The 21,210-nt window shown below is 43.1% G+C and overlaps 1 protein-coding gene across 3 annotated transcripts in view; it reads right to left on the bottom strand.

Annotated features, from left to right (window-relative positions):
- The window catches only part of CATSPERE (catsper channel auxiliary subunit epsilon), a 179,284-nt gene extending 158,679 nt beyond the window's left edge, over positions 1 to 20,605 (bottom strand). For 2 of the 3 annotated variants that reach the window (XM_070055617.1, XM_070055616.1), the window contains exon 1: positions 7,959 to 9,189. Coding sequence is in view for 1 of the 3 variants with exons in the window: in XM_070055618.1 (XP_069911719.1) it covers positions 7,959 to 8,022; positions 11,516 to 11,589; positions 12,214 to 12,287; positions 16,267 to 16,315; positions 20,315 to 20,379 (326 nt within the window). In the remaining 2 variants the exon portion in view is untranslated. Of the gene's footprint in view, positions 1 to 7,958; positions 9,190 to 11,515; positions 11,590 to 12,213; positions 12,288 to 16,266; positions 16,316 to 20,314 lie in introns of those variants that run through there. The other variant, XM_070055618.1, reaches the window with a different exon arrangement.
- Positions 20,606 to 21,210: the final 605 nt, after the last annotated feature.

Below are 21,210 nucleotides of genomic sequence, written 5' to 3'. Positions count from 1 at the left end.
CAAATCAATCAATACGATACACCACATAACAAACTGAAGAACAAAAACCATATGGTCATATCAAGCAGAGAAAGCATTTGATAAAATACAATAACCTGGGGCTGACGCTGTGGTACAATGGGTTAATGCCTTGGCCTGAAGTGCCGGCATCCCATATGGGCACCAGTTTGAGAGCCAGCTGCCACCGTGGCTCACTAGGCTAATCCTCAGCCTGCGGTGCCAGCACCCTGGGTTCTAGTCCCAGTTGGGGTGCTGGTTCTGTCCCGGTTGCTCCTCTTCCAGTCCAGCTCTCTGCTGTGGCCTGGGAGTGTAGTGGAGGATGGCCCAGGTCCTTGGGCCCTGCACCCACATGGGAGACCAGGAGGAAGCACCTGGCTCCTGGCTTCGGATCGGTGCAGTGATATTCTGGTTGGCCACTTAGGGGGTGAACCAATGGAAAAAGGAAGACCTTTCTCTCTGTCTCTCTCTCTCTTACTGTCTAACTCTGCCTGTCCAAAAAATAAAAAATAAATAAATTTAAAAAAGAGACCCAGCTGCTCCACTTCCAATCCAGCTCTCTGCTATGGCCTGGGAAAGCAGTAGAAGATGGCACAAGTCCTGGGCCCCTGCACCCATGTGAGAAACCTGGAAGAAGCTCCTGGCTTCCGATCAGCACAGCTTTGGCCATTGTGGCCAATTGGGGAGGGAACCACTGGATGGAAGACCCTTCTCTCTCTTCCTCTCCTCTCTCTGTGTAACTCTGACTTTCAAATAAATGAATAAATCTTTAAAAAAATACAACAACCGGCCGGCGCCGCGGCTCACTAGGCTAATCCTCCGCCTAGCGGCGCCGGCACACCGGGTTCTAGTCCCGGTCGGGGCGCCAGATTCTGTCCCGGTTGCCCCTCTTCCAGGCCAGCTCTCTGCTGTGGCCAGGGAGTGCAGTGGAGGATGGCCCAGATGCTTGGGCCCTGTACCCCATGGGAGACCAGGAAAAGCACCTGGCTCCTGGCTCCTGCCATCGGATCAGCGCGGTGCGCCGGCCGCAGCGCGCCGGCCACGGCGGCCACTGGAGGGTGAACCAACGGCAAAGGAAGACCTTTCTCTCTGTCTCTCTCTCTCACTGTCCACTCTGCCTGTCAAATAAATAAATAAATAAATAAATACAACAACCTTTTATGATGAAAACCTTAAGCAGGGGTTGGTGCAGTGGCTCACTTGGTTAATCTTCCGCCTGCAGCACCAGCATCCCATATGGGCACTGGGTTTTAGTTCTGGTTGCTCCTCTTCCAGTCCAGCTCTCTGCTGTGGCCAGTGGAGGATGGCCCAAGCGCTTGGGTCCTTGTACCTACATGGGAGACCAGGAAGAAGCACCTGGCTCCTGGCTTCAGGTCCGTGTATTTCTGGACGTAGTGGCCATTTGGGAGGTGAACCAATGGAAGGAAGATCTTTCTGTCTCACTCTCTCACTATCTAACTCTGTCAAATAAAAAAATTTTAAAAAAGTAAACCTTAAGCAAATTGAGCATAAAAGGAACATTTCTCACCACAATCAAGGCAATTTATGACAAGCCCATGGCCAGAGCCCTATTGAGTGGGGAAAGTTGGAAGCATTCCCACAGAGAGCTAGAACCAGACAAATATGCCCACTCTCACCATTAGTACTTAATATAGTCCTGGAAATTTTAGCCAGAGCCATTAGGAAAGGAAAAAGAAATCAAAAGGATACAAATTGGGAAGGAAGAAGTCAAATTAGCTCTATTTGCAAATGACAGGATTCTATATATAGGAGACCAAAAGACTCCACTGAGGAGACTACTGGAACTCATAAGAGTTTGGTAAAGTGGCAGGATATAAACACAACATGGAAAAATCAATAGCCTTTGTATATATAGACAATGTCATGGCTGAGAAATAACTTTTTTTAAAAAAGAGACTCACAGCTGGGTCTCAAACCAGCGCCCAAATGGGATGCCAGCACTTCAGGCCAGGGTGTTAATCTGCTGCGCCGCAGTGCCTGGCCCCCAAGAAATAACTTTTAAGATCTGCCCCATTAACAATAGCTCCAAAAAGAATTAAATACCTTGGAATAAATTTAATCAAGGATGTCAAAGATCTCTATGATGAAAATTACAAAACACTAAAGAAAGAAATAGAAGACAACACTAAAAAATGGAAAAATCTTACATGTTCATGGATTGGAAGAATCAACATCATCAAAATGTCTATACTACCCAAGCAATTTACAGATTCAATGTAATCCCAATCAAAATACTAACAGCATACTTTGCAGATCTAGAAAAAATGATGCTAAAATTCATATGGAAACACAAGAGACCTCGAATAGCTAACACAATCTTATACAACATAAACAAAGCTAGAGGCATCACAATACCTGATTTCAAGAGATACTTTCGTTTATTTCTTAACTGGTTCAGAACTCATATATGGAATATTGGTGATCTGCACCTGACGAGGCCAAGGCAACTTCAGTTGGCTGACAAGGTCACAGCAGAAGGTCTGTCTCAGCAAGGCATGAGAAGGACAGCTGCGGTCCTCTTGGTGGTTTTAGGTTTGATGGGAACTACAAGCTGGAGCTTCCTGGTGGTCCTGCTAATGATTCCTGTATTCCTAATTTTATAGAAGAGAACTTAGTCTCATAACCTCAAAAATGTCCATTGCCTTGTAGAATTTTAATCAAGCAGAATGTTAGTGTAGAAGAAAGGGTTAAGGCCTTATGCAAGGTTGAGCTGTTTGTAGAAAAGAATTAAAAGGCAACAGGCGCTCTGGTATATACTTCCCACTAGAATAAAGATAGATGCTAATAAAGCTTTAATTCACTATATGCTACAAATACTACAATGGTTAGGATGTCTTTTTTTTTTTTTTTTTTTTTTTGACAGGCAGAGTGGACAGTGAGAGAGAGACAGAGACAGAGAGAAAGGTCTTCCTTTTGCCATTGGTTCTCCCTCCAATGGCCACCGTAGCCGGCGCGCAGCGGCCGGCGCATCATGCTGATCCAAAGCCAGGAGCCGGGTGGTCTCCCATGGGGTGTAGGGCCCAAGCACTTGGGCCATCCTCCACTGCACTCCCGGGCCACAGCAGAGAGCTGGCCTGGAAGAGGGGCAACCGGAACAGAATCTGGCGCCCCAACTGGGACTAGAACCCGGTGTGCCGGCACTGCAAGGCGGAGGATTAGCCTATTGAGCCACAGCGCCGGCCCTGGGTAAACCTTTAAATAAGTGCAATAAAGAAATTAAAAAATTACAGAAAAAATTGCAAAGAGGGGATACATTTTAAAAAGGGTCTGCTTTGAACTTTGGGCTTCTAGTAAAGATTAGATTAGGAAGGTACTATTCTAGCCTATGTAGCCAATTTCTGCAAAGTTCAGCAGCACTCGAGGCCTTGGCTTGTGTGGGCAGCCTGTTATCTTGCACCTGTCTGTGATTGTAACCTATGCTCTGAGTATGCCCTTGAAAATCAAAAAAAAAAAAAATTGTAATTAGGAAAAATGGACAACAGGCTTTTCATTGTAAGAAGAAAAAATCATTGTGTGGCTTATAATATAAAAATAAAATCTGGTGCTCAAAAGCCAGAGCCATGCTGTCAGCCTTGCTGTGAGTGTCTCTCATTTCTTTGAGCACCGACACCTCTCACACCTCGGGGCCCCTGAACTGGCTGGAGCTGGTCTCCGGCATGCACCACTGAAACTATGAACAACGAGTGAAATCTGCCAGTTCCACGAGTAGTAGAGTCAACCCTCGCTCCGCAGTGAGAGTCTGGGAAGGTGTGGCAGTATGTTAGAGAAGAATGGCCCCGTGGTGCTTCTGGTGATGCTTGCTGGAGCATTATCAGTACTTACAGTCTGGCCGAGGATTTACAGTCCAAAACTTTCATATAAACTGCAGAATCATCTGACTTTAAGGGTCCATGTGGACCTGGACAATGAAGCTCTCAGCAACAATCACTCTTTACTGAAAACCTGAGTATTCTGGTTGGTTCTGCCTGGGTCATGTGCCAATCTTCAAATAATAACTGCAGCCAGTGAAGTGCGGGTTTGCGGAGTTAGTACCAGACAAGTCACATGGAATTAGAAATGCTATCATAGAATAGGGAGGAATGGTCCTTGCAAGAGTATGAACATTAAGTAGATAAAAAGAAATAGATACATTCCAGTCATAATACATTTCTTTATATCCTACACAGTGCTTGGACTATTGCCTGGACTATGATATTAAAGCATTTTCTGAGTCACTCACACTTTTTAAACTTACTGAATACTTTTACTATGCAGTTGATTATGGATTCTTGCATTTGTTTTCTCTTCTTATTTATATTCATTAGTTCTCATGTTAAAGTAGGTTTGAAGAGGGAGGCAAGAGGAAGAGTTGCTTAGGAACGCATATAATGGAAGTGGAAGAGCTCCACTGTTCGAAAAGCCAGAGTTCAATTCCAATGCTATCTTGTAGCGGCTTTGTATATTTATCCAAATGATTTAACCCATGCAAGCTTACTTTCTTTTTCTCTAAAGTAATTTAATACGTATCTGGTTATCATAAAAATTGAGAAAGACAACATATATATAATATGAATATATAGACATAATATGTGTACAAATAGTGGTTGCTATTATTATTATTTGTTGTTCAGTATTACCTTTTTTAACTTTTATTTAATAAATATAAATTTCCAAAGTACAGTTTATGGATTATAATGGCTTCCCCCCCATAACTTCCCTCCCACCCGCAACCCTCCCATCTCCTGCTCCCTCTCCCATTCCATTTTCATCAAGATTCATTTTCAATTATCTTTATATGCAGAAGATCAATTTAGTATATATTAAGTAAAGATTTCAACAGTTTGCACCCACACCAAAACACAAAGTGTAAAATACTGTTCGAGTATTAGTTATAGCATTCACATTGAACAACACATTAAGAACAGAGATCCTAATAGGAGTAAGTGCACAGTGACTCCTGTTGTTGACTTAACAATTTGACACTCTTGTTTATGGCGTCAGTAATTACCCGAGGCTCTTGTCATGAGTGCCAAAGCTATGGAAGCCTTTTGAGTTTGCCAACTCTGATCTTATTTAGACAAGGTCATAGTCAAAATGGAAGTTCTCTCCTCCCTTCAGAGAAAGGTATCTCCTTCTTTGATGGCCTGTTCTTTCCACTGGGATCTCATTCGCAGAGATCTTTCATTTAGTTGGTTTTTTTTTTTTTTTTTTTTTGCCAGAGTGTCTTGGCTTTCCATGCCTAGCATACTCTCATGGACTCTTCAGCCAGATCTGAATGCCTTAAGGGTTAATTTTGAGGCCAGAGTGCTGTTTAGGGCATCTGCCATTCTGTGAGTCTGCTGTGTATCCCACTTCCCATGTTGGCTCGTGTCGCTCCCCCTCTTCATGGAGGAACGACACTAAACCCTGCCTAGGCTTCATATCCGAGTCACGGCACCATTATGTCGCTCCCCGTCTTCGTGGAGGAACGACACAGGACCCTGCGCTGTTCTTTTGTCTGCTCGGCCCTCCCTGGGTTTGCTGCTGGTTCTTCCCGGGTTGGCTACCGACCCTTCCACCTCCGTGGAAGGGCGGTTCCCCCTGCCACCTTCCCCACTTCCGCGGGGGAGCGGCACACCGCTGGTCGGCTCTCTCGGGGGCTGCACAGGTGTTCCTTCAGATAGATGTTCCCCTTAGATGTTCCTGGTGCATGTTGTCTCTCTCCTCCTTTATAGTCCTCTTCCACCAATCCCAACTCTGCTACCCACACGCCGAGTACGCTGCTCTCCTCCAATCAGGAGCAGGATCAGCTCCTGGAGGTCATCACTCAAGTTGGCAAGAGGCAGCTGCGTAGAAGCTGTTTTCTCCTCTCCCAGCGCCATATTGTGGGAGAGCAGATGCATAGAATAAGTCTTAATTCCAGTAACTTAGTCTAGTCCGGGTTGCTCCCCACAGGCTCGTTCTCTCTTTTTTTTTATTTAGTAAATATAAATTTCCAAAGTACATTTTATGGATTACATTGGATTCCCCACCCCCATAATTTCCCTCCCACTCGCACCCCTCCCATCTCCTGCTCCCTCTCCCATTCCATTCACATCAAGATTCATTATCAATTATCTTTATATACAGAAGATCGATTCAGTATATATTAAGTAGATTTCATCAGTTTGCACCCACACAGAAACACAAAGTGTAAATACTGTTTCAGTACTAGTTATAGCATTACTTCACACTGGACAACACATTAAGGACAGATCCCACACGAGAAATAAGTACACAGTGACTCCTGTTGTTGACTTAACAATTTGACACTCTTGTTTATGGCGTCAGTAATCTCCCTAGGCTCTTGTCATGAGTTGCCAAGGCTATGGAAGCCTTTTGAGTTCGCCGACTTCAATCTTATTCTGACAGGGTTATAGTCAAAGTGTAAGTTCTCTCCTCCCTTCAGAGAAAGGTACCTCCTTCTTCAATGGCCCTGTTCTTTCCACTGGGATCTCACTCACAGAGATCTTTCATTTAGGTGTTTTTTTTTTTTTTTTTTTTTTTTTTTTGCCAGAGTGTCTTGGCTTTCCATGCCTAAAATACTCTAATGGGCTCTTCAGCCATATCCAAATGCCTTAAGGGCTGATTCTGAGGCCAGAGTGCTATTTGAGACATCTGTCATTCTATGAGTCTGCTGTGTATCCTACTTCCCATGTTGGATCGTTCTCTCCTTAATTATATCACATAGTATTTGCAGACACTAGTCTTGTTTATGTGATCTCTTTGACTCTTAGACTTATCATTATGATCAACTGTGAACTGAAATTGATCACTTGGACTAGTGAGATGGCATTGGTACATGCCTCCTTGATGGGATTGAATTGGATTCCCCTGGCATGTTTCTAACTCTACCGTTTGGGGCAAGTCAGATTGAGCATGTCCCAAATTGTATATCTCCTCCCTCTCTTATTCCCACTCTTATATTTTTTTTGACAGGCAGAGTGGACAGTGAGAGAGAGAGAGAGATGAAGAGAAAGGTCTTCCTTTTCCCTTGGTTCACCCTCCAATGGCTACTGCGGCTGGCGCACTGCAGCCAGCACATCGCGCTGATCCGAAACCAGGAGCCAGGTGCTTCTCCTGGTCTCCCATGCGGGTGCAGGGCCCAAGGACCTGGGCCATTCTCCACTGCCTTCCCAGGCCACAACAGAGAGCTGGACTGGAAGAGGAGCAACCGGGACATAATCCGGCGCCCTGACTGGGACTAGAACCCGGGTTGCTGGTGGAAGATTAGCCTAGTGAGCCGTGGCACTGGCCTCCCACTCTTATATTTAACAGAGATCACTTTTTAGTTAAATTTAAACACCTAAGAATAATTGTGTGTTAATTACAGAGTTCAACCAATAGTATTAAGTAGGACAAAAAAATACTAAAAGGAATAATGTATTAAGTTGTTCATCAACAGTCAGGACAAGGGCTGATCAAGTCACTGTTTCTCACAATGTCCATTTCACTTCAACAGGTTTCCTTTTTGGTGCTCGGTCAGTTGTCATCAATCAGGGAGAACATATGATATTTATCCCTTTGGGACTGGCTTATTTCACTCAGCATGATGTGTTCCAGATTCCTCTATTTTGTTGTAAATGACCAGATTTCATTGCTTTTTACTGCTGTATAGTATTTTATAGAGTACATGTCCCATAATTTCTTTATCTAGTCTATGTTCAGTACTATATATTAATTATTACCAATATTAATAATTATCATTAATTATTATCTATTAATTTATTAATAATTAGTAATATTGATGATTTGTTTATATTGCTATTAATATTAATTATTATTATTGATATATTGCAGTATATTTGAGAATATCTTGGCTGGGAAATGAAAGCTTGTATGGAAACCTTTATGTAGATAATCTATTTGGATTAATTAAAAGTTGAAGCTAAATACTCTTTAGAAGCATTAATTAACTTTGTATTCAATCGTGCATTACTTACCTAACTCTAAAATACCACAAAAAGCAAGTATAAGAATCACCCACATACAAATTGCGTTCTTCTTCTTCTTCCTAAAAGAAAATTAAAAAGAAATGATGATAAAAAAATACAAACATGAGTATAGGCATAAAAGTCACAGAGGAATTAAGTTAGCTAAAATTAAAGGAAGAAGAACGAACATTAGAATATACATTAGAATATACATACAATATTAGTCCAGTTTTTGAACTACTAAGAATTTACTAATGTGTGCAATAAATTACAAGAAATTTTAATGGCTTGTTATCCTTACAGTTTGTATTGTATTTTTATTCCTCACTGATATATTATCAAATAATTGGGTGTGATTCTGCTCCACAGAGTACATTAGGCAGTGCATGGAAACACTGTGTGTGTGTGTGTGTGTGTGTGTGTGATAACCAAGTGGTTTTGATTATATTTCATAGTCAGATGTACCTCATCAGCTGGTTGTTGGATCTGATGACATGGTATATAAATGACAAATACATTCCTACATATGCAAATATGCCCGTGTCCACATTTTATATATGTACATATTTTTACATGAGTATAGACTGTCAACATAAACAAAAACAAAAGTCCTTTATTTCCTCATGAACTCTGTGTGTGTGTGTGTGTGTGTGTGCATGTTTTAAGATTTATTTATTTATTATAGAGGCAGAGTTACAGATGGGGGAGGAGAGAGCGAGAGAGAATGTCTTCCTCCCTGGTTCATTCTCCAAATGGCCACAATGGCTGGAGCTGGGCTGATCCAAAGCCAGGAACCAGGAGCTTCCTCTGGGTCTCGCATGTGGGTACAGGGGTCCAAGGACCAAGGACTTAGGCCATTTCCATTGCTTTCCCAGGCTATTATCAGGAAGCCAGACTGGAAGTGGAGCAGCCAGGACTAGAACCGGCATCCATATGGAATGCTGGTGCTACAGGGGGAGGCTTAACCTACTATGTCACAACGAAGGTTCCTGAATTGTGTTCTTGAAACTGGTAAATACAGACTCAAAAAGACAACTGTAGGAGCCAGAGACATGGCTCACGTGGTTAATTTTCCGCCTGTGGTGCCGGCATCCCATATGGGCACCTGGTTCTAGTCCCGGTTGCCCCTCTTCCAGTCCAGCTCTCTGCTGTGGCCCGGAAGGCATTGGAGGACAGCCCAGGTCACTGGGCCCTGCACCTGCATGGGAGATCAGGAGGAAGCACCTGGCTCCTGGCTTCAGATTGGCATAGCTCTTGCCGTAGCGGCCATTTTGGGGGTGAACCAACAGAAGGAAGACCTTTCTCTGTCTCTCTCACTGTCTATCTCTATCTGTCAAATAAAAAACAAAAGACAACTGTCAATATCTTTTACTTTATAAGGATTGAAAAATGAATTCATATTCATCTGGCCTTACCCATATCACTCTATCTACTTGTTCCCTAAAAATAAAACGTATTAATATCAGGCATAAGTCTCAGAGTAAATGCTGGATTCATCATGTGCAGCCTATACAGCAATAGCTTTGAACACATCTGTATGGAGGTGGCATCAGTTGTGAGGTATGCAGCCAAGACTTTATTACCAACTACTAAAGTGTCAATGACCTAAAAATGCTTTACTTTGTTTTTCTGTTTTTGGTAACCTAAAGAAGAGTCAATATTTTACATGTTGCATTCACTTCTTTTTTTGTAAGATTTTCTTTTTCTTTTCTTTTCTTTTCTTTTTTTTTTTTTTTTTTTTTTTGACAGGCAGAGTTAGATAGTGAGAGAGAGAGAGACAGAGAGACAGAGAGAAAGGTCTTCCTTTTCTTTTGGTTCACTCCCCAAATGGCCGCCATGCTGATCTGAAGCCAGGAGCCAGGTGCTTCCTCCTGGTCTCCTATGTGGGTGCAGGGGCCCAAGCACTTGGGCCATCCTCCACTGCCTTCCAGGGCCACAGTAGAGAGCTGGACTGGAAGAGGAGCAACTGGGACAGAATCCGGCGCCCCAACTGGGACTAGAACCCGGGGTGCCGGCGCTGCAGGCGGAGGATTGGCCAAGTGAGCCGTGGTGCCGGCCCAAGATTTTCTTGAACTGAAGAAAATGCAGTGAAGTAAAAACAAGTCTGCTAGACACTGCTTTTAATCCCGAATATTGCCACAGGTATGTATGATATAAGAACCCATTCATCTGAGGGTACTATTATCATTAATGTGGTGGCTAAGGACTTTCACATCCTTTTTAATAACACTAATGGTAAAACAAAATCACAGTTTATAATTTGACATGAGATATAGTTTTTAAAAGAGATTTATTTATTTCGTTGAAAGGTTACACAGGGGTGGGGAGGGAGGGACACAGAAAGGGAGAGAGATCTTCCATCTGCTGGTTCACTCCCCAAATGGCCCCAATAGTTGGGGCTGGATAAGTCTGCAATCAGGAGCCTGGAACTCCATTAGGGTCTCCCAAGTGGGCGGCAGGGGTCCAAGCAACTGCTTTCCTAGGCACGTTAGCAGGGAGCTGGATGGAAAGTGGAACAGCTGTGACCCACAGCTATGCTCATATGGGATGCCAGTGTCACAGGTGGTAGCTTAACCTCCTGCACCACAATGCCAGCTCTAGCATGATATACCTAAAAATTAACAATATACCGATACTAACTTTAAAATAGCTCTTTTTATGGGGAAGGCATTCGGTACAGTGTTTAAGATACCATTTGAGACACCTGCATCCTGTATCAGAGTGCCCACGCTCAAGTCCAGGTGTTGTAGGACGATGCAGGCTCTTGTCTCACATAGAAGAATTTCCATGCAGACAGGCAAAGTAAGCAAAGCAGTTTACTGAAAGCAAGAAATCTCCTGTTGCAGCAGTCAGGAGGGGTCTCCACGGGAGGAGTTGCCAGAGAAGCTTGCAAGTGCTGGTTCTTTTATACACAAAGTGGCTCCCTCTGGCCTCTTTCTGAGAAGTGAGTACAGATTTAACCAATCAGAAGGGCAGAATAACAACTTATCAGGAGGCCAGAAAAACAATGTATCAGAAGGCAGGGATTAATAACTATGTCTAGCCTGCTTTCATAATAAAACTAAGAGTCGCCTTAGGCAGCCTCTGGGAAGAAGCAAGTATTTTCCCACTCTTGGAGCAATTTTGTCCCTTTTTCATTCTGACAGGGAGCAGACCTGACTGCCTATCAACCCGTCTAACTGTGCACAGTGGCTATGCTTCTGATTCCAGCTGCCTGCTAATGCAGGCTCTGGGAGGCAGCAGATGATGTTTCAAGTACTTGGGTCACTGTCACTCATTTGGATGATCTGCATCTACATCCAGGCTCTTGGCTCAGTCTTACTCAGCCCCAGCTGTGTAGGCATCTGGGGAGTGAACCAGCAGATGGAAGATCTGTCTGTCTCTTTGCCTTTCAAATAAAAAAAAGTAAACAAATCCATAAATATACAAATAAAATAGTTCTTATTCATACTTACAATAAATACTATTTAAAGCAGGTTAAATTTGGTTGAAAATTTCAAAATAAATGCAAAATAAAATAACAGGAACAATTATTTAAGATGTAATAAGTTATCATTAAAATCAACTTACTGGGCCTGTAACAATTGGTTTTATAGCTTGAAAACCAGGAGAAGAACAACGCAATTCTGTCCTGGGAGACCTAGTAGTTAAAAGAATAGGAAAGAAAAAATAACGATAGATGCACATGAGATTAACAAACCCTCCACACACTATTTTAAGCCTAGAATCTCCAACTATATGCTGATTAGAGAAATTTTTAAAAAGATTTTTTATTTATTTATTTAACAGGTAGAGTTACAGACAGTGAGAGACAGACAGAAAGGCCTTCCATCTTATGGTTCACCCTTCAAATGGACGCAACAGCCGGGGCTACGCCCATCTGAAGCCAGAAGCCAGGTGCCGCTTCCTGGTTTCCCATGTGGTGTAGAGGCCCAAGCACTTGGGCCATCCTCCACTGCTTTCCTGGGCCACAGCAGAGAGCTGGACTGGAAGAGGAACAACTGGGACTAGAACCCGGTGCCCATATGGGATGCTGGCGCCGCAGGCGGAAGATTAACCTAGTGTGCTACGGCACCGGCCCCGAGAAATTTTAAAATATAGCAATATCATACTCATATAGTGTTTCAAAGTATTTTTTCTTATCATATCTATTTAATGGAAGGAAATTTACACTAATTATCTTATATCTGTCTATACTATATGAATGCATTTTTATGTGTAAATAAACATATACTGAATATGTATAGCAAAAATATCATATCACCTTTTATCTTGGATAGAGCAACTTTCTGGCACACTCCACTCAGAAAATGCTGTTCCTTCATACTCTAAATTAATCTAAAAGAGAAAGGAAATGAGTTTGAACAAAAAAAAAATGCTTCAACATTTTCACCTCAGTGTTCAGTTGTATAATTAAATTTTCTGGGTCCTTATTTTTTACAGAAAGAATGACAAATTCAATTCCTGTGAAATTATATAAACTAATATGATAAAGGAAAAGGCTACTAACCTTCATGGAATACTCAATAGTCTCTCCCAAACACTCAAGTTTTTAATTTAATTTTATTTCTGAAGTAATCTATTAAGCATATAGAAGGAGGCTGGTACCTTGGAAGGTTCTGGGATTAAAAAATGAACGACAGTGCTGGTGTTGTGGTACAGCAGATAAAGCCTCCACCTGCAGTGTCAGCGTCCCATACAGGCACCTGTTCGAGTTCTGGCTGCTCCAGTTTCTATCCAGCTCCCTGCTAATGCTCCTGGGAAAGTGGCAGAAGATGGCCCAAGAGCTTGGGCCCCTGCATCCACGTGGGAGACCAAGAGGAATGTCCTGGTTCCTGGCTGCGGCCTGGCCCAGTTCCAGCCATTGCAGCCAACTGGGGAGTGAACCAGTGGATGGGAGATCTGTCTCTCCCTCTCCCTCTCTGTAACTCTACCTTCCAAATAAATAAATAAGTCTTCCCATTTTTTAATTTATAAATTCATTCTCTTCTTGAAGCATACTGACCAACTTTCTTACACTGTCAGTCTTAGCTTCAGTACTGGTCCCTTTCTTCAAGCCAGAGTTGTAACCCGATTTTACCTTCTTATATTTATTACATGAAAATCATATATATATATATATACACACATATGTATATATTTGTATGTACAAATACATATATAAATGTCACTTCAGTTTTAAAATTGTAAATGATTATAATACCAGTTGTTTCATAGGTTTGCTATTATAAGAGTAATGACAGTGTATAAGAAGAAAAATGAGAACAATTAATCAGAAGGTGAAAGTTTAAAACATATAAAGAAAAATATAACAGAGTAAGTATGAGAAATTTTTAAAGCCTTAAATGTAGTGGTAGATTTCATCACATTTTCCTCAAGCTGTAGACAAACCCAAAGTAAAGGTAGTCAGAGACTTGAAAATACAATTAAAAAAGTTGATGATAAATATTTTAAAATACATGCATTATTAAAATTAATCAATATAAAACATATACTTTCTTTCCGTTTAACAAAATTGACTACATATACAAAAATATATTAATCAATCTCAAAGAATTATTATCACATATACCATGATCTTTGAAATCAGCAAAACAAAATTAAAATTTCTCATAAAGTTAAGTAGAAGAAAATGCTTGGCTATCTATAATCTTAAAAAAGTAACAAGGCCGGTGCTGTGGCTCAATAGGCTAATCCTCCACCTTGTGGTGCCGGCACACCGGGTTCTAGTCCCAGTCGGGGCACCGGATTCTGTCCCGGTTGTCCCTCTTCCAGGCCAGCTCTCTTCTATGGTCCGGGAGTGCAGTGGAGGATGGCCCAAGTGCTTGGGCCCTGCACCCGCATGGGAGACCAGGAAAAGCACCTGGCTCCTGGCTTTGGATCAGCGCGATGTGCTGCGGCGGCCATTGGAGGGTGAACCAACGGCAAAGGAAGACCTTTCTCTCTGTCTCTCTCTCTCACTGTCCACTCTGCCTGTTAAAAAAAAAAAGTAACAAATAAACAAGCAAATCCACATTTCTCAATAATTTAGGGAAGAAGAAATTATAATATAAATCACAAGATATTTATAAATAATAAAAGCAGTTGATATCAAAACTTGTGATATGTTAGATATCTATCAAAGGAAACTTATAGCATTAAATATACACAAAAGAAATAAGATATTTGAAAGTAAATGAACTCAGTTTCAATGAAAGATGACAAGAATTAAGAAAATTCACCAAAGTGAAAGAAAAGTTATAAAAAAAGAGAAAAGATAGAAAAGATAGGAATTTGCTAAAAAAAAAAGGATAGTACCAAAATGCTCTAGACAACATAATAAAAAAACTCAGTGAGAAGCTAACCCTCAAAATTACAAAATTTAAATGAGTTGGGATAAATCATCAAAAATTACTGGACTCATGTGAGATTAGCATAAGGAAGCAAAAGAAAGCAATATGTTCAACCTAAAAAAAGGTCTCTCAGTTAGTCACAGGTATTCAGGAAAGCTATGGCAGGCCAAACTGAAGGACCTACCCTAACTGCAGGGGACTATGCACTTTCCAACTTTTAGCTAAGTACAAGAGGATCAGTTTTATCTGAAAGGACAGGAGGATCCGGGACCTAAAAACTCTAAAACCAATCAGTCAGGGGTAGGTGTTTGGCACAGCAGCTAAGACACTATGATCTTCTGTATATAAAGAGAATTGAAAATGAATCTTGATGTGAATGGAAGGGGAGAGGGAGTGGGAAAGGGGAAGGTTGTGGGTGGGAGGAAGTTATGGGGGGGGGGAGCCTTTGTAATCCATAAGCTGTACTTTGGAAATTTATATTCATTAAATAAAAGTTTAAAAAAAGAAAAAAAATAAAGTAACAACATAAAAAAAAAGACACTATGTCCCAGATCAGAATGCTTAGATTGAAGTCCTGGTTTCACTTCCAATTCCAGCTGCCTGCTAATGTGCACCCTGGGAGGCAGGAAATGATGGTTCAAGTATTTGGGTCTCTGCCACCTATGTGGGAGACCTGGATTGAGTTCCACACTCCTGGGTTTTGCCTGGCCCAGTCTTTCAGGTATTTGGTGAGTGAGCCAGCAGATGGAAGATCTCTCTCATTTTTCTCTCTGTACCTTTCAAAAACAAACAAACAAACAAAACAAAACAAAAAAAAAACACAGAGGGGCCGATGTTGCGGTACAGTAGGTTAAGCAAGGCTTGTGACATTGGCATTCCATACTGGAGTGCCAGTATGAGTTCGGTTGTTCTGCTTCTGATCCAACTTCCTGCTAATGCTGCCTGAGAAGGCAGTAGAAGATAGACCAATTATTTGAGCCCTTCCAGCCATGTGGGAGACCTGGCTGGAGTTCCTGGCTTCTGGCTTCTGCCTGGCCCAGATATGGCTGTTGTGGCCATTTGGGGAGTGAATCAGCAGATGGAAGATCTCTGTTATTTTGCCTTTCAAAAAATTAAATCTTTAAAAAAACAAAAACTAAAGATAAACCAATCAGCCAAAGATGCCTTCTACTTCAAGGATCTATAGGGAACAGAAACACAGAGAGAAGAAAACTAAATGAGTAGGAAAGTGAAAATAAAGACACAAGAAAGAGAGGCTACTAATGAATAAGGAAATGTATTAGAAAAATATTTGCAAGTCCGGGTAAGCAAAGATTTTTTTCTTAAATAAGATCCACCAAAAGTAAGGTGAAAGTGGGGAGGAAACTGGTTCATCAAAATTCAGCTTTTTCCCCCCAAATTTATTTAGTATCCATGGATAATGTTTAAGGTTAAGTGTTTGAAATCAATACCTGATTAACATATGGAGTAGAATATAGACAGCACTCTCTACATCAACAGAAATAGGTAGAAACTTAAATAGAAAAGGGGCAAAAGCTACAAACAGGCAATTCACAGAAGAATCCTGTGTAACTATGTGAAGAGTGCTCAAAATGTCTAGTCACCAGAGAACTGAAAATCACAATAGCCTATGTAGCAATGAGACTGACTTAAATAAGAGAAAGGGGCAGGCATCTAGCACAGCATTCAAAGCCTCTGCCTATGGCACTGGCATCCCATATGGGCACCAGTTCAAGTCCCAGTAGCTCCACCTCTGATCCAGATCCCTGCTAATGTCCTGGGAAAGCAATGGAAAGTGGCCCAAGTGCTTGGGCCCCCACACCCTCGTGGAAGACCTGGAAAAAGCTCCTGGACTCAGAGCAGCCCAGCTCTGGTAGTTGCAGCCATTTGGTGAAGAAACCAGCAGATGGAGGACCCCTGTTTCTGTCTGTAACTCTGCCTTTCAAATAAATCTTAAAAATTTTTTTAAAGAAGTCAACACTTACAGTACTTCTGGTACTAAAAATGAGATAGTTCGGGCTGTTACTGGAATACCTGTAGAGGAAAAGGCCAAATAAGAATATTAAGACTAATTTCTCCTCCAAATATGAGTCTATACATGATCAGGGCATATTTGGATTGCCAAGAACTTTATCTTTCTGCATAAACCCCTTCCTGGAAAGTGAACACAGGGATAAACTTGAGACCATCAGTAACATCTACCTACCACTCTAGATATGTTAGGTTTTGTGCAATATCTGAAGACACTCAAATGAAATGGGCAGCGAATACTCTTTCTTCTACCTCCCTCCAACCCTCCCTCTGCCTTCCTCACTTCATTTTTGTTAGGATAAAAACTGTTGAAGAATATTGGCTCTAAATCCATTTATAAATTGAATTAAATTTAATAAAAATATTTTTTAGGGGCTGGGACTGTGGCATAGTGGGTAAAGCCACTATTTGCTGTGTAGGCATCCATATCAGCACCAGTTCTAGTCCCAGCTGCTCCACTTCTGATCCAGCTCTCTGCTATGCCCTGGGAAAGCAGCGGAAGATGGCCCAAGTGCTGTGCCCCTGAACCCAAGTGAGAGACCTGGAAGAAGATCCTGGCTCCTGGTTGGATCAGCCCAGCTTTGGCCATTGTGACCATTTGGAGAGTGAACCAGTGGATGGAAGACTTCTCTCTCTCTGCAACTTCACCTTTCAAATAAATAAATAAATCTTAAAAAAAAAATAAAAATCCTTTAAAAATAATTTTAAACCAGTGTTTCTTGTCTAGAACACTGAAGGAGAAAGAAAATTTCTGTTAGTCCTTGTCCATTATTGTTTTTTGCTATTATATGGGGTTCTAATTTCTGTCTGCATAATCCCACCTAAAGCAGCACTGTCCAAGAGCAATATAATACAACCCACCTTTCTAACTAAAAACTTTCCAGTATCCACATTAAAAGCACAAGAAGAAACATAGGAAATTATTTCTTCATTCTTACGGTGTGTACTTTCATTGAATTGGTTTCAAGTTGGTGTATAGGCAAGCTCTGGCTGCCTTCACACCTCAACCGAATCCCAGGGATACCAGAAGCCTTTATACATCTCAGCGGGTGGACAAAAAGGGAGACTATGATGGCTGATGATTCAGGAGAGAAAAAATATTAAAAAGTATTAAGGGGGAGATCTAAAATTTTGCACTGGGGTGGTCATTTGGTGAAGCAGTTAAGACTGCTTGGGATGCCTGGATTCCACATCCAACGCCTGGTGCAAGTTTGGCAACATTGCCTCTGATCCAGCATCCTGCTAATGTGAGCTATAAGATGCAGCAGAGGATGGCTCAAATATAGCTGGGTTCATGTCACCCAAGTGGGAGACCTGGATGGAGTACCTACTTCCTGACTGTAGCCTGGCCCAGCCCTGATTGTTGCAGGCATTTGGAGAGTGAATCAGCAGAAGGAAGCTCCTGCTCTCACTCACTCTCTCCCTCCTTTCAAACAAAATTTTAAGAAGTAAAATTGGGGATCTCTCATTTCCAAAAGGAAAAATAAAATCTTTGTTTTCTCTAACCTCTAATTGAAAGTTACTACTTCCTTCATAGTTCAGGGATTGAGAAGGAGCATGGTGGGGGCAAGAGGCACGGAGTCACTACACAGACCCCAGGAGTCCGGTGAAAGCGGGGTCAGAGGTGAGCAGCCCGCAGACTCGTTTATTTCAGTTGGTACAGCAGCTTAAATAGCCAAGGCAGCCAATCCAGTCAAGGGGCGGTCTATGCCCTAACCAATCACAGCCTGTGCCAGGCAGTAACCAAAGCCATCCAATCACAGCCTGTTGCCAAGCAGTATCCAAAGCCATCCAATCACAGCCTGTTGCCAGGCAGGCTCCGTTGCCAGGTGGGTTTCAAAGGCATTCCTGAGTAACTGATGCTCGCTTGCCAGCGGCCATCTTGGCATGGCCTTCTCATTCCACCACAGTTATTACTTCCTTCAATCATAGATCATGGATTGAGAAACTATGCCCTGTGAGTCAAATTCCACAGGTTGTCGTATTTTTATTGGCACACAGCCACACCCATTTGTCCACCATTGTTGGTGTGTGCTGTCTCCTCCTAGGACAGATTTGAGTAGCTGTAACATAAATGGCATTGTCTGAAAAGCCTAAAATATTTACTGTCTGGTCTCTTGTAGAAACGTTTGGTGACTTGGGGTGTTCAACATAACAAAAGCTTATAAACGGGTTCAGGGGCTGTCCTTAGGAACATCAGGTGTCACTATTTATCGATCCATTGCTTGCTTGTGCTAAGAACTCTAACCATACTCCTATCATTGCAGCCAAGCCTCACAACAACCCTATGGTTTCATTATCTTCGTTGCTGGGGTCAGTGCTGTGGCCACACAGGTTAAGCCACTTGAGCACCAGTTCAACTCCTGGCTGTTCCACATCCAATCCAGCTCCCCCGTTATGCACCTGGGAACCTGGGAAGGCAGCAACAGATGGCCCAGGTGCTTGGGCTCCTGCCACCCACATAGAAGACCCAGGTGGAATTCCAGGATCCTGGTTTTGGCCTTTTGGCCATTTGGGGAGTGAACCAGCAGATGGAAGACTGCTCACTCTTTCTGTCTACCCACTCCTCTGCCTCTGGAACTCTTCCTTTCAAATGAACAAATCTTTTTTAAAAATTATCTTCATTATCCAGAAAACAAAATGAACTTAACAAAATTCTGTCAAAATGCAACATTTTTTCTCTTACTCATTACTTCATTGACTCATTTATTTATTTGAAAGGCAGAGAGACAGAGAGAGGAAGAGGCACAGAAAGAAAGTAAGAAGGAGTGGGGGGCCTGTGTGTGTGAGAGAGACAAACAGACAGAGAGACAAACCTTCCATTAGCTGACTCACTCCCCAAATGGCCTCAACAGCCAAGCTGAAGCCAGGAACCCATCCTAGTCTCCCACATCGGTGGCAGGTGGCTGAGCATTTGGGCCATCATGTGCTGATTCCTTAGGCACATTAGCAGGAAGTTGGTTTGGGAGTGGTGTAGCCATGCCTCCCACCAGTACTCTTGATATTACATGCCGGTGCAGCAAATGGCAGTGAAACCCACTGTACCACAATGCTGGTTCCTACTATTACTTTTTATTTGATCTCTTCTTTCTAATGAGATGTCTCTTCCCTCTGAAACCACTACCATGGTTTGATTTATTAGTATTCTTAACCTTTTATGTTACAGGCAATGATTATCAGTATGGTGAAAACAGAATATTCATAGGATGTGATTTTTCTGGTTAATCATCTGTGTTTTAACATATAGTGAAAAATATTTCTAAAATTGCAATATATATTTATTTATTTAAGAGGCAAAGGGACAGACAGAAAGACCTGTCATCCTTGGTTCACTCCCCAAATACCCACAAGGGCCAGGGCTGGGTCATTTCCAAGCCAGCAGCGCAGAATTCAGGTCTGTCGCGTGGATGGCGGGATCTAACTACTTGAGCCATTACCTGCTGCCTCCCAGATTCTGTATTAGCAGGAGGCTGGGATGGGAAGTAGAGCTAGGACTTGAACCCCAGGCGCTCCTGTATGGGATGCGCCAGTCCAAGTGCAGTCAGTCTTAACCACTGAGCCAAAAGCCGGCCATCTAAAACAATTCCATACCCTTTGCAACGCTGCCAGCACTACATACTGAACAACAGTCAAATTTGCCTGGTGAATCTTCCAGAACTTGGAGCACGTTACCCCCAGAGTCAACGCACCTTCCATTTGCATGGTGGTTATGTTTTAGAAAGCAACTACTCGGCCTAGGCTGCTGGTTCCCCCTAGCTGCCTTGGGATAGTGCCTCCTCCCTGCCCACTGCCAGAGCCTTCCTGGTTCCCATTCACTGTTCTCCTCTAGGGCCCAGGGGTCCCGCAGCGGGAAAGCAGAATCCCTAAGGGCTCTTGGCGGGCCAGGGGCCAGCAACACCAAGGCCCCGCAACACCAAGGCCCCGCAACACCCTCTGGCACGAGGACTGCCAGGGCGAGCGGGCCGTGGACTCACGGGGTGCGGGAACGGGGCGTCTCTCTACCTCCACAAGGCCCAGCCACAGCAGCTCAGCCACGACAGCAGCACCGCCACTCCCGGGGTCGCCATGGCACCGGCTTCACCTCGGCCCAACGGCCTCACCAGTGCCCGTTGGGCTCCGCGCGGTGGCGGGGCTGCGGGCTGCACAGGCGCGCCAGGGCAGGGGCACGTGTCCAGCCGCGCGAGGAAGTGTGCGGAGGCCGGACGGCTGGCGGGAGCGCGCAAGTGTAAACCAGGTTTGCGGAAAGGCGTGACTCTGGCGTCTTCTGAGTGTAGGTTTTCGCCCAGTTCTTCCCGAGACTCCAGCACCACTGCCATAGCAAAGGCGTTCCTGCAGAGCGTGCCAGGGAGCAAAGCGTGCTGCCACAGACTTCTAAAGGGAGCAGAGCTGAAGAGTAATGCGTTGCTTATTGAGCACCTACTGCATGCTCAACACTGGGCACTTGCTACAATCTGCTGTGACCTGGGAAAGCAGTAGAAGGTGGCCCAAGTCCTTGGGCCCCTGCACCCGCGTGGGAGACCCAGAGGAAGCTCCTGGCTCCTGGCTTCAGACTGGAACAGCTCTGATCGTTGTGACCAATTGGGGAGTGAACCAGTGGACACCTCTCTCTCTCTCTCTCTCTCTCTCTCTCTGCCTCTCCTTCTCTTCTGTGTAACTCTTTCAAGTAAAATAAATAAATCTTAAAAAAAAATACTGAAACGCCTTGAAAGATCATTAGAGAATGTGGTGTCGTATATGATTTGGGAGACACTACATATGACACGATTCTATTCCCACCTTTTCCCAAGCAATTTTTATCTTAATGAGATGTGTAGTTAATTTCTGTGCAACTGAAAGGGTCAACAGTAGACATACTCTATAATCTAGCACTGAAAGGCACTTAGAAGTAATGAGTAGGC

Source organism: Oryctolagus cuniculus, chromosome 13 (assembly GCF_964237555.1).
Source record: "Oryctolagus cuniculus chromosome 13, mOryCun1.1, whole genome shotgun sequence".
Classification (NCBI taxonomy): Eukaryota; Metazoa; Chordata; class Mammalia; order Lagomorpha; family Leporidae; genus Oryctolagus; species Oryctolagus cuniculus.
Note: the sequence above shows the minus strand (reverse complement) of the source record. Positions and strands in the feature narration are given on the sequence as shown.